This window comes from Pyxicephalus adspersus, chromosome 12 (genome assembly GCF_032062135.1).
Source record: "Pyxicephalus adspersus chromosome 12, UCB_Pads_2.0, whole genome shotgun sequence".
Lineage (NCBI taxonomy): Eukaryota > Metazoa > Chordata > Amphibia > Anura > Pyxicephalidae > Pyxicephalus > Pyxicephalus adspersus.
In genome coordinates this window covers 5,226,102-5,239,416 of record NC_092869.1, presented here as the reverse complement: position 1 = coordinate 5,239,416, position 13,315 = coordinate 5,226,102, and the positions used below count along the sequence as shown (strand labels likewise).

Here is a 13,315-nt window from a genome sequence, read left to right as displayed (position 1 = left end):
TACCAAATACATATACCATCAAAAGTATGTGGACACCTGACCACCACACCAAAATGACCATGTTGGACATCCCAATGTGACACCATAGATAAAAATTTGACATTGAAATTCCCTTTTTTTCATAGACCATCCACCACTCTTCAGGAAATGTTTCCCCAAGAGATTAGAGGCTTTCTTTGGGAATTTGCGCCCATTCAATAAAAAGAACATTTGTGAGGTCAGATAATTATGTTGGAAAAGAAGACCTGGATAACCATCCTTGTTTATCCCAAAGGTGTTCAGTAGGGTTGAGGTCAAGGCTCTGCAAGACACCCAAGTTCCTCCACACCAACAGGAAACACCGGATCTCTGTCATTTGGGCCCTCATATTTTTGTTAGTACAGGTTGACAATTAAAAATCCGGCATCCTGTGGACATGAGGAGTGCCAGATTTTCAAAAATTCTGGATTTTTTTTTTTACTTACCTATACACATCGGTAAGCCTTCCTCTTGCAGCACCCATGGACATCTGGCACAGTTGCAGGGAGCAGGCAACAGGGACGCCCCAACGTGTTTTTAGTGTAGCAAGCAAGACCTAACACAGTATTCAACTCAGAAATGTTTTTCAGCCAGGTAACAGGAAGCTGTAGGTGGGTGGCAGCTGCTGTATTCTGACCCAACTCTTCAGCAACCACCCAAAAATAGCCGGGTGATCATTGAAAAATGCCGGGTGCTGCGCCCAGCTAAAAGGGCCTGGGGAGGACACAGTAACAGTTGTTTCTGCAGAAAAGTGCCATCAAAACATAAGTGGCTAAATAGTGTACTACAGTCCCTGTATTGAAAATGCCAAATTCATGCCAGAAAACTGAAAGAACCGGATTATTGATGGCCAGATTTTCGATTGTCGACCTGTATAGTGTATTTCAGATTTCCTTTCAAAGCTCTCCTAAACATACTTTACTTTTAAAAGTATGTGGACACCTGACCACCACACCGATATGTGCTTGTTGGACATCCCATTCTTGATCCATAGAGTTAGCTTTTTCCCTATAGTATCCACTATTTTTCTGGCAGAGTTTTCCCCCAAGATTTTGAAGGGTGCATGTGGGAATTTGTGCCGATTCAGCCAAGATAACGTGTGAGGTCAGCTTCTGATGTTGGGTGAGAAGATCTGGCTCACCAGATTCAGCGTTCATTCCAAAGCTGTTCAGGCAGCTGGAAGTCAAGGTTCTGACACCCAAGTTCCTCCGCACCAACCGGAAACATCAGAACTCCGTCATTTGGGTCCCCATATTTTTGGCACTTTAGTGTAGTTCAGCTTTCCCTATGATGCCCCATGGTTGGTGTTGGGTTCCCTATGATCTCCTATGATGCCCCATGGTTGGTGTTGGGTTGACCAGTGTAGGTTGGGTCAACCATTGTGGGTTACAGATCTGCTGCTCCTCACATTCTTCACTAACTAATATTTCAAAACAAACATCACTTGCTGAATTGGTAACATAAATTCTTGGTAGTCTAAAGGATTTTAAATTATCATTAACATACACAAAGCATATTCTGTGAAATCTGTAAAGTCACATGGTATGGAGGCATAAATGTCATTTGACTAGTTGTACAAAACATATGATCCGCGTGGTACACAAAGAAAGTCCTATTTGTGGTCTGTGGCAACCTTACTGGTCAATGATGGGAAGGGGTCTCCTTCAGCTTTATGCAGCTGCTACCTGACTACACTATACTCCAGCGATGGCTAAATAGCATATTTGGGGTAGGGGGGTGTTGGTTCCTTGATGGAGATGACTGTGGACTGTGTGTGTAATGTGGGTTGGAATGGCTATTTATAGTCTAAATGACGAGGTGACAACACAGGGACACATTTGGGGGAAAGGGATACAGGGTTGTCACCCTATACCAGGAAGTGCCTGCTTAAGCCAGATTTTACTGATTGCATTTACATATCCTTTAATAAGGTTTACCGCCCTCCACCCAAAGTATAGGGCAGTATTTAAATCCTTCCTTGTATTGGATGCCCGAGTGTCCATTGACCAATCCAAATCAGCTTACCTGCATTGGACATGCATATTAGGGCTTCAGGACTTCCTGCTACAGGTGACACTGCTTTGCCTGTCTCCAAATTGTATTGTCACCCTATCACACAGCCTTCTAATGGAATCTATTCTAACGCACATTGCACAGACATAGTCCACTGTTGTCACCACCAGCAAACCCACCCTTAGAATAATGTAGACCCCTTAGATGTAGATATTGGGCCTGATTTATTAAAGCTCTCCAAGGCTGGAGAGGATACACTTTCATCAGTGAAGCTGGGTTAACAAGCAAACCTGGAATGGATTTCCTAAAAGTAATTAGCTATTTCTTAGCAAATGTTTTCAATTCTGGACCAGATCAATTCCAGGTTTGCTGGATCACCCAGCTTCACTGATGAAAGTGTATTCTCTCCAGCCTTGGAGAGCTTTAATAAATTAGGGCCATAGAGTCCATGTAGACCCAAAGCAGCTGTGGGCATTGCAAAGGTGTTCCATTTGCCGCCATACCTTAAAGTGTCCATATATCCAAAAAGTTGTCAGGTACGACAGATCTATACAGGTGGACCTATAAAGGGTTAATGTGGACAATGATCCTCCCACCTGTCGGTGGCTTCCAATTGTCCGCCGTGTGACGCTTGAATGCAGGTAACAACACCTTGCATGCGAGGCAAAAAAAAAAAAGTTGGATTGCTCCATTGTACCGGGAGACCTTTGGATCTGGAATATGTGCTGGGACTTGCTGGCTGGGAGGGGGCGTGAGGCACACAGGAGAGTCCTTGTTAGTAGTAGGCGGGACCAGCAATGCAATAAGATGAAATGTCTTCACCACAGTGAATCCACATTCACTTCCTATCCCGCTTTGTCTTCATTTCCCCGGCTCTTCCAACCATGGGCAGCCACTCCACCAATATGAGGGTCAAGCTCCCCCTCTTCTGCCTGGTCCTGGAAGCCATCACCATCGTCCTCTTCGCCATCTTCGTCCGCTACGACCACGAAACCGACGCCAGCGCCTGGCACCAAGAGCTGCAGAACAACAGCAAGACCAACAGCGACAATGATTTTTACTACCGCTATCCAAGTAAGTAACTTTTTTTTTTTAATTTAAATTATTTATTGGGTAGGGAAAGGTAAAAACACTTTTCTTGGCTCTTGTTGTCACCTGCACAGGTGTTCCCATTCTTTTTCACATTATTCTACCTTTACCTGAAGTTTTGATACAAAGTTGCAATTAGAAGCTGATTGGCTATTTGGTGGTATTGGATTCTGAGAGGGGCCAGGTGAACTTTTTGAGGGGTGGGGGTAAAAAATTTGTACATTTAGGGTAAATTATGCTAGTCATGTATGTTGCCAGTTAAGGTCCCACTGCATTGGGGTTTACTGAAGTGTAAGCTCTTGGGGCAAGTCATTCTGTTCTCCATAGGATTGACAGCCCCCACCTTGAAAGCACCCAGACATTTATTTTCCAGCCTGCTGGCAGTTTTTCTGCTGCAGAATGGACATGGCTCCTGATTGCTTCCTTACTTGCTTGTTAACCCCATCACTGCCTGCACATTAATTTATATTGCATTAATGTTTTGCATGCAAAATTTCTCCATTACTTTTTGCTAACCCTTAAACTGCCTGGATGTCAGAAATAATAATTGCATCACTGAACGTGTTTTTACCGGAGAAAATGCTACTGAAAATTATCAAATAACCCAAAAAATGAATGTGTGTGATAGTGAATGTGGGCGCGATGAATAGCTGGGGTGCTGGGGTGTGGCCACATAACGAGTAAATGTACATTGAGTACAAATGAATGAAGAATATTTAGTGAATGGTTATGATATATAGACGTTCTGATAGGTCAGAAATGACCAATAGGGTTCAAATTTAATGTACAGCGCTGCACAATATGTTGGCGCTATATAAATATTGTTTAATAACAATAATAATTAGTCAATCATTGGCTTTATCAATGCATTGCTGAGTAACATATAAGACTTGAATCCAAAATCAGCAATTTAATTTATAATGAGAGTGAAGAATGAATCGCAAGTTCTGATTGGACTCAATTTTAATTCAGATCAGAACTTGACGGCTGTCATCATCCAATAGCCAGATTGGCTGATACAGCTCATTAAAAAAAAATTAATTCTGACTCTGAATTCTGTGCGTCAATACGGTTTAATAAGTAAAAAAACTCTGTTTGGGTTACTTACCCTGTAATTGTGTTTATCTTGGCACTAACAAGGCATGCTTATTGCATTACCTGCTTTGGCCACTAGAGTTAGAAACTGCAACTATCAAATTTGATGCAGCAATCATGTGACTAAGTATTAATGCCAATTAACTTTAGATGACCTTTAAAATAAAACATAAAAATGAGGACACTTTATAAACATGCTATAGTTAAGTTTTTAGTGTTCCCTCACTCCCTTTGCCCGCTCAAATTTATTTTCTTAATTATTTTGGATTAGAGATTTGTTTAACAGAACATTAGCTTCTAGTGATGCAGGTCAATCATTAGCTTGCTGACTGTAGTAAGGACTGGGTGATCTGTCAGCTTGACGGAAAGGTAAACCACATTCATGTTCGTCTGTCAGCAGGACTTTACCTGTGAATAAACATCTGTAAGATTTCAAACCATGTCAGTCTGCATGTTTGACAGAGGACCTGAAAAACTTGCTCTATTGCTTGAAAGAAAAATATGTGGTATGGACAGATGCCGCAGGGGAAAATGTAAAAAATACTGAGTGAGCAAAATAAAAAAAAAACTTGTTCTTGAAACTGTGCTAAAATGTTGTTCCTAATCCTGAGCCATACACCTAGAACAAGCATGCAGCCAGTGAAACTTGAGCTCATTACAGGTTGAGCTTGCACATTTAGAAAACAGTTAATAATGTCTGATCCCTGCTATAACCAGATTCATTAAGGGTGATGTAAAATGCTCTTACAACTTGAGAGTGAGAAAAAAATAGGAGCAGCAAGGCACAATCTCTGTGCAGCATTACTAATTTGGAAGCAAAGTGTGCACATAATAAGTTCTGCTATACATATATAATTACAATCTATACAAATAAAATCTGTTAAACCTGTAAGTACACATAGATGGCAATGTTTAAAATTACATGCTACAGCTTTCCTTCCTTCTTTCCTACATAATCCTTGTGCCTTACTGCTCCTTCTCAGAACTCAAGCCTAAGAGTCTGCTGACTTGCTCAGGGGTGGGGCCATGACACCCTGTGCTCAGACTTTCCTTACTGGGCATCAGTCAGCTTAGAAGACTGAGGACATCTTGTGGCAAAGATAGGTACTGCCGATAATATTTATTTAGATAGATAGATAGACAGACAGACAGATAGATAGATCGATAGATAGATAGATAGATATTTCTGTGTGGCGGTGGACTTCATTATAGATAGAAACGTTTTGTAATGCTCATTTAAATACAGAATTCATTCTCTTTAATAAAAATTTCTATTTTCAAAAAAGGATAACAGAGCTTATGTGTAATTCACTTTTAGGCAGTTTCCATTAAAATCCAGATTGTCACATGCCGTTGTCCTGCATATTAGATTTTATTCCGTCACCTTGTTTATTAATGTTTTTGACCGCAATCTGGGTGAAGGATGAGAACCGTGTCGGCCTGAACTTTCCATCTCGCTGGCAGTTTTATGCCTGAGTGACTTTTGGTTTCGGTCTTCTACCTGATGACTGAAAATGTCCTTTCTGGGAGAGCAAACTTGATGTTTATTAAACAACAATATCTGGAGGTGTTGTTTCTAAAGGAGTTTCATCCCAGGTCAAACAAGATGGCATTGTGATGCAATCGACTACATTTCCTTTTCAAACAATTCTAAAAAATGCGAATATAGGGCCTTTGGGTATTTGATTGGAGTGTATCTTTTTTTTCCTCCTCTTTCTGGTGGTCTGTGGTGGTTTTGGATATGGTAGAAGGATTAGACCAATGACAATCTCTTGGTGAGAAGGTTTGTGGGGAGATGGTCACCATTCATAGTGACAATTGTCAGAAAGTGGTGGGGAAATTAAACATTTTGCAGTTGAGGGAGAGAAAAACTTCCAAAATTGACACTTACATTTTCAATTTTCAAATTTTCAACAAATTTCAACTCTAAAATGTCGAATTTTCCATCACTTTTGACAATGGTCACGACCTTGGTGGCCACAAGTGGTCAATTCTGGTCTTTTCAGACTACTGGCTAAATGGGGTTTCCAGTGCCATGCAGTCAACAAAAAGGAGAAAAACCAAGGGTGTCCAAATTATTCCCTAACTAGAAAAAAATTAGGTTTTGGCCAGAGACAACCAGCCATGGTAAAGCCATTTGGAGCCTCTGCCTCACAAGGAACCAGTGCTTGGCCATCATGCAAAAATTGTGGCCACAGCAACTTGGAAGAGTCAGTCATTTTCTTTTATGGCAGCCTCAGTGGGGAATAAAATAGGCCAAAAATCCATTTTGACTTTCCTCCTACCATTTGGGGAGGGTTCAATGCTGAGTGTATATTTATCAGAGCTTCAATTGCTGCCTAGAGTTGCCACCTGACCTATATTTTTTTCTGAAAAATTGCATAAATTATCAACAAGAAGTTGATTAAATGACTAAAATGTGGTTTCCAAAAAAAGGTCACAAGACTTTTTGAGACTAACCTTCTCCAAGCATCAGTCTCATTGTTATTAATTGTTTCTTTGAAGGCTTCCAAGATGTCCACACCATGATCTTCATCGGCTTCGGTTTCCTGATGACGTTCTTGAAACGCTATGGCTTCAGCAGTGTGGCCTTCAACTTCCTGATCGCGGCCTTTGGTCTCCAGTGGTCAACACTTATTCAAGGTTTCTTCCATGGCTTCCATGATGGCAAAATCCACGTTGGGATTGAAAGGTGAGAGCAGGAGAAAAGCCAGACATTGGTCACCTGAGTTGGATCAATATTTGGCCCAAGAGCAGAGACATATGCTTGTTTACTTTTCTCTGCCACGAGGCCTGAAATTCGCTCTGATGTTCACAACAAAGAGAAAGTTATTGCAATATGCTTGGCCCAAAACCAACTTTATCAAGGTCCACTTCATTGTACTCTTGTTTACTTTTGTGTTGTTGCAATGTGGAGGGAATTTCACAAGAACTTTACCACTGTACCATCATTGGATACAGGAAATAAGTTTACTTTATGCATAAAAGAATATTGTTTATTGGCCCGTATGTTCTTTTAATTGTCAAGGAGAAGTCTTGTCAAAGCACGTAGATGTGTTTTGGAGATATTCTCTACTGTTCTCAATTCGATGCCCAGTAAAATATTACAGTTCCAATCTTGTGGTGTTATCTGAAGCATCCCCAGCTTACCTGTAGATGTGCACTGAGCTGGGGGTGCTTGAATTTTTTGAAGTAAATGAATTTAAAGTTTGGGTTTGACTATACTTAAGGAACGAGCAGGGCTACCATCAGGGTTGACAAGTGGTCCTCCTATCCCAGATCCAAAGAGCTTGACCTTTACAATGCTGGAACTTTTAGAAATGGCGAAAGGGTCCCAGGAAGTTTACCTAGTACGGGGTCTAGAATTTTCTGATGGTGGTCCTGAGAAAAACCTTCTCACATTGGGAATATGTTCCCTCACTTATTGCTGTGTCCCTGGAAAAGTCTCAAGAGTAATACTATATACATTTTCATTGCAGCATGATCAATGCAGACTTTTGCACAGGAGCCGTACTTATCTCCTTCGGAGCTGTTCTTGGCAAAACCAGTCCCGTCCAGCTTATCGTCATGACCCTTTTTGAAGTGACACTTTTTGGAATCAATGAGTTTATTATACTCAACATTGTTGAGGTGAGTGTAATGTTTAACAATGTTGAGGTTAACAAGGACGGTTGCGCATGGGCGGGGTTTCTGAGATTCTCCACCCCTGAGGAATACCCAAATAAAATGCTCTGATTTATTGAGACTAATGAACTCCTGATTTCTCATTGGCTGTTTCAACTACCTACAGTTGACTTTAGAAGTCATCCAAAGTTTTTAAGGCAGAACATGTGACAAAAGACAGCTTATATTTTATTAGGTGGGTGAAACCACTTATATATTTTAGCCTCTTATCATTTTTTTTTGTTTAGGCCAAAGATGCTGGTGGATCTATGACCATTCATACATTTGGAGCCTATTTCGGCTTGGTGGTCTCACGAGTGCTGTACAGACCACACCTGGAGAAGAGCCGTCACAGGGAGGGGTCAGTGTACCACTCGGACCTTTTTGCCATGATTGGTAGGTACTTTTTGTCTTACTGGCAAAGTAATAAGCATGAGCTACAGTATAAATGTAGTGTGAGCCGGGACTGAGGTCAATTTTTTTTAATTACTGGCAAAAAAGCATCAGCAGATATGAGAAACGGCAGTAAATCCAAAGATATAGAAGTCCGAGGTTGTAGGCAAATTTTAACTTTTTAAATTGCTTGCCCAACTTTTTGCCCCTTACTCTGGCGGGCATCCCAAAGTGAAGCTCAGGAGATGGGTATTTGCCTTGGAAAATAAAGATTTACGCATAACTTTAGCCATGTATTTTTCTGTATACACTGATCCTACTGATAAATACCTCTGATCCAAGTACTGTATTTAAATCCCAAACTATAGACAAGCAGAGAAGATACAGGAACACTCAGCAATAAAAATTAGTTTTAGAACCACTTTTATTTTATTTTATTTTTTTTTTTATCACATGTTAAATTAGATTTGCGCATGTTTATTTTAAACATGAGCAAACTTAATTCATGCCATTGTATTACCTAATGGATTTCAGTTCAACAGCGCCCTCTAGTGAAAAAAAACAGATGTACAAGCACACCATTCTATTTGAGTTAACATTTATTGGACTTGCACAGTGCACATTGAACTATTCACACCAGTTTAAATTATTATCTATATTTGCAAAACAATCAGCCACTATGGCAGAAGTGATAAATGGGAACAGAAGAAAATGGGAGAATTTATATGCAGATAAAAAGTAATTTAATAAGGAGATGATATTTTTGGGTATGGTATAAGGATAAGTTCTATGACAATCTCTTGTATCTTGTGAAGATTTTATTGGTGTGATAAATGGTGAGTCTGCAGAGATGCAAAGTTTCAATTGTTGAATAATGATACCTTCAATCTAGGAACCATCTACTTGTGGATGTTCTGGCCCAGCTTTAACTCGGCCATCACAGCTCATGGTGACGACCAGCACAGGACGGTCATGAACACTTATTACTCCCTGGCCGCCTGCACACTGGCTACATTCGCCTTTTCTGCTCTACTGAATGGTGAAGGAAAACTCGATATGGTGAGCAATCCAATAAAAATTACAGTGTGCCAATTTCAGTACATTATATAAGGCCTCTGATGAATTCATTTGGCAGGGGTTGTCCGAGACCCAAAATATTTCACATCACTTCCTGTTCTATTAATAAACACGATTTATATAGCGCCAACATATAACGCAGTGCTGCTGTTCTGTTTTGTGGCAGCTCACTTTTGGATCTGTCATTGATTCCTATACAGCAGTCATCAACCAAAAAATGAACAGAATTCCATTCCATTTAAACCCAAAACTAAAAAACGAAAGTTTGGGCTTCAACCTGTTGACTTTGGTGACCATGAAAGTACTATTTTGTTAGAATAAGTTGATTTGTAGGTTTCTCTCTGACGGGTGGTTAAATCTTTAAGCTCCTAAGGACAGTGGGCACATGGGAGCATTGTGGATAGTGCCCACTTGGGGGTGCTGTGGTTTCATTTAGTTACTGTTCATGCATAGCTAATGATTGGTTGACTTTGCCTAAACACCATCCTTGAGTGCTATCATTGGCAGGATGCCTTACCGGGCACTGGAGTCCGCAGCTGGACCAAGCCAGGATCTGTTCAATAAATATTAGTTTCCTTTTATTTCAAGTGAAAGATTCACACAATGAGGAGTTTGGTAAAATGGTTCAGTTGGGTATTTAGATTTACTTATTTTATTATAATTATTATAATTTGTAGAAATACATGTAGTTTTATTCCACCAATCACGATACAACACCTACCTGGCTTACAGAAATACAGACATTGATGTGTATCTTATTCATGTTTCCACAGGTCCACATACAGAACGCGGCATTGGCTGGTGGTGTTGCAGTTGGCACATCGGCAGAGATGATGTTGACTCCATTCGGTGCCATGATCGCCGGCTCCCTAGCAGGAATCATCTCCACCCTTGGATACAAATATTTAACGGTAAGATTCCTATGCTATGTGTATAATATATGGGATTCACTCGGATGAGCAGAAAGGAATGGCTGCCATTGGTGATATCCATATGATAATACCAGCTGCTTGGCTGTCATGTCACAGGGAACATATCTATAACATGCGTGTCTCTTCCTCCGTAGCCCGTGCTGGATTCCAAGCTGAAGATTCAGGACACGTGTGGGGTTCACAATCTGCACGGCATGCCTGGCATCCTTGGGGCGGCTATAGGAGCCATTGTAGCCCTTGCTGCTACTGCAGACATTTATGGAGGCGGGTAGGTACTTCTGAGTGTAAGCAGCTCATGGTTGATTTTTTTTCTTGATATATTATCTAAAAAATAATTTTTCCATCTTCCAGAATGGATGACGTGTTTCCTTTGATCGCCGAAGGGAAACGCACAGCCCAGTCTCAGGCTTTGTACCAGTTCCTGGCTCTGCTGGTGGCTTTAGCCTTTGCCCTGGTTGGGGGTACTATTGTAGGTAAGTTACCACCAAAAGGCTTTGCATTGTCGGGGTTCTTGGCATTTCCTACTTTATCCATTATTAAGGGGTCTGTTAATAAATGTTTTCACTCAGGATTCACCCAACTATACCGGAAATGTTCACATTGTGATCCAACTAGAAATATGTCTGAATCATGAGTAAAAGTTAATTCACATATTCTTTGGGTAAAAACATTTAAACATACACCCTAAGTAAAATATTTAATTTTATGGCTGCCTACCGAAGGATTTGTAAGCCCATCCATTTCACCCACCCTGCTGCATCAGCACAGCTTGGTCAAGACCACACCCCCTCGCTTGCTGATTGGATATAGAAAAAGCAGTAACATGCCCAATTAGTTATCCCTCCGCTCACTCCACATGTGCATGCATCACTACTGATTGGCTGTTAGTGCTCCTCCTCCATCTCCTTATCCACATTTTAAGATCTATTAAATGTAGAGAAATGCTAACTATTTCTAATATCTATTTGATTCATTTTTAGGGTTTATATTAAGGTTGCCCTGCTTCGGCTCCCCATCTGACTCTGAATGTTTTGATGATTCTCTGTACTGGGAGGTAAGTTCAGGTTTTTTAGGAAAAGCCAAAACACTATTTTCCTCTTTGCATGGTTCCGTTGTGTCAAAAGAGGCAGACGTTATACTTTGTACATGGCGTACGCTCCCATGTTTAATTTTTTTTACCTTTTATTTTCATGTAATAATTTATGCAGCATTTGCACACCCTTTTTATTTAGCAACTAACTTTGCTCCTTGTAAAACCAACAGGCAGTCACTAGGTGGCAGCAAAACTCTGTGTTGTACATTTTGTTTCTTTACTTAAAAAGGACTTTTCAGATTTGTGTATTGTGTTTTGTGGAAGGAAAAACTGGAAAATAGTCCAGGGCCACTACTACTTTTAGAGCACTCCATATTTGCTCAGGGCCCTATTTTGCCTAAATCTGTCTCTGATGACATAAATCCTGTTACAGTAGCTGCATTGAAAAAAATGTGCAGCAAACCAAAAGGCATATGGCGTGCATGCAAAAAAAGAATGGAAAACAATAGGCTCATTTTTTAGTGGGAAAAGCTGTGCTTCTGGCTTATTCCAAATGACCGGACACCCTAATACAAGATAAAGTGTTGTGTTAACACTATATGGGCCCCGTGAATGGGCTTAGAGTAAGCAGATTCAACGCCATACAACGGATTGAATGTCGTTTTTTTGGATATACTAATACTGAAGAAGTCCATATCTGTGTAATCTGAATAAGCTAACTTTTTATAGATCCGCAGGGGCGGGGCTTAAAAAGTTAGCTTTCCTTTAAACGCAAATTATAAAGACTTATATGCATACAGTTTGTGACTTATATTGAAAATAAATCATCTACTATGTATATGATTTTTAGTAATTCTTGCATCCTAAACTTTTTTTTCTTCCTTCATTCAATCCCCGCCCCCTAGGTACCCGAGGAACCTGAGCACATTGCTGTCCGCACAGAGGATCCTGAACAACAGACACAAGCGTAGAGGCCAATACCAACCCAGAGACTATACTACAAAGGCCCTCATACCATCTAAAAGTGGCCAAGGGCCGAAGTTGGGTTTTATCCATTGGTGCTGTCCATCACACCTTTAAATGTGAACTTGCTGGGAGCAGTCAGGGAGATGTCAAACCCCAGACTTGCCCTGCTCCTAGAAGGGTGACTTGACCCCGTTCGCAGACTGCATGCATATTTTTTAGCCCATGTTGTATTAACTCGTTGACCCTCAATTCTAATGGTCAAAGCAAGTTTTTTTTATATATATAACAGACAATTTTATTGCCATACTGTTTTTATAAAGAAATGGAAAAATGTATGGTGAATTGTTATGCAAGAGCAGACTAACCCTGTAAACACTATTGTTATTAGAGAAAAAAAAGAGCACTTCACTGTAGGGTATCCTATGTCTGTATTAATATATCACCTTGTGGCACAATTTATAAAATTGTATACCGGAAGCGTAAAAATTGATATATTAAATTTCCATTTTTTTAAATTGTATGTGTTCTGTGGACTGTTCTGAAACTGACATTTCCTGGAGAGTCAATCTTCTGCCCCCCCCCCCCCTTCTTTTCTGCACTCAGTGGTTTCTTCCACTGGTCCCCTTGTCAATGTATTGTATAGCATTGACATGGAGAAAGGCAGGAGGAACCATTGAGTGCAGCAGGGGGGATTGGAGGGACGCACCAGATCAATACTACCATGGCACAGGCCATGGGAAAGGTGAGTATTTTTTTAAGGGACAGTATACGGATTTAAATTTTTCATGACGGTAATGCTTTAGGAGTCTAGCTGTTCTTTTAACATTTGAGTCATAAACTATGTTACTAAACTATTGGATATATTGTAAGGGAATGTTCAAACCGAGTCTTAGCAATGGAAATCTATCTTTTATCAATTTAGTTTTAACATTGCATGCTCTATCTACCCCTGGAGAAGCCTATTAAAGGCGAAACGCGTCAGCCAACTGTCTAAATTTACTGTGATTACTTATTTTACAACCATTGGGTGGGTTGG

General features: G+C 40.4%; 1 protein-coding gene across 1 annotated transcript; it reads left to right on the top strand.

Annotated features, from left to right (window-relative positions):
- Positions 1–2,826: 2,826 nt before the first annotated feature.
- Positions 2,827–12,794, top strand: RHBG (Rh family B glycoprotein). The gene is made up of 10 exons (XM_072428217.1): positions 2,827–3,105; positions 6,721–6,907; positions 7,695–7,845; positions 8,127–8,274; positions 9,164–9,330; positions 10,122–10,259; positions 10,415–10,548; positions 10,632–10,753; positions 11,261–11,334; positions 12,219–12,794. Exons 1-10 carry the CDS (start codon positions 2,916–2,918, stop codon positions 12,282–12,284), a joined length of 1,377 nt encoding a protein of 458 aa, XP_072284318.1. The 5' UTR covers positions 2,827–2,915; the 3' UTR covers positions 12,285–12,794.
- Positions 12,795–13,315: the final 521 nt, after the last annotated feature.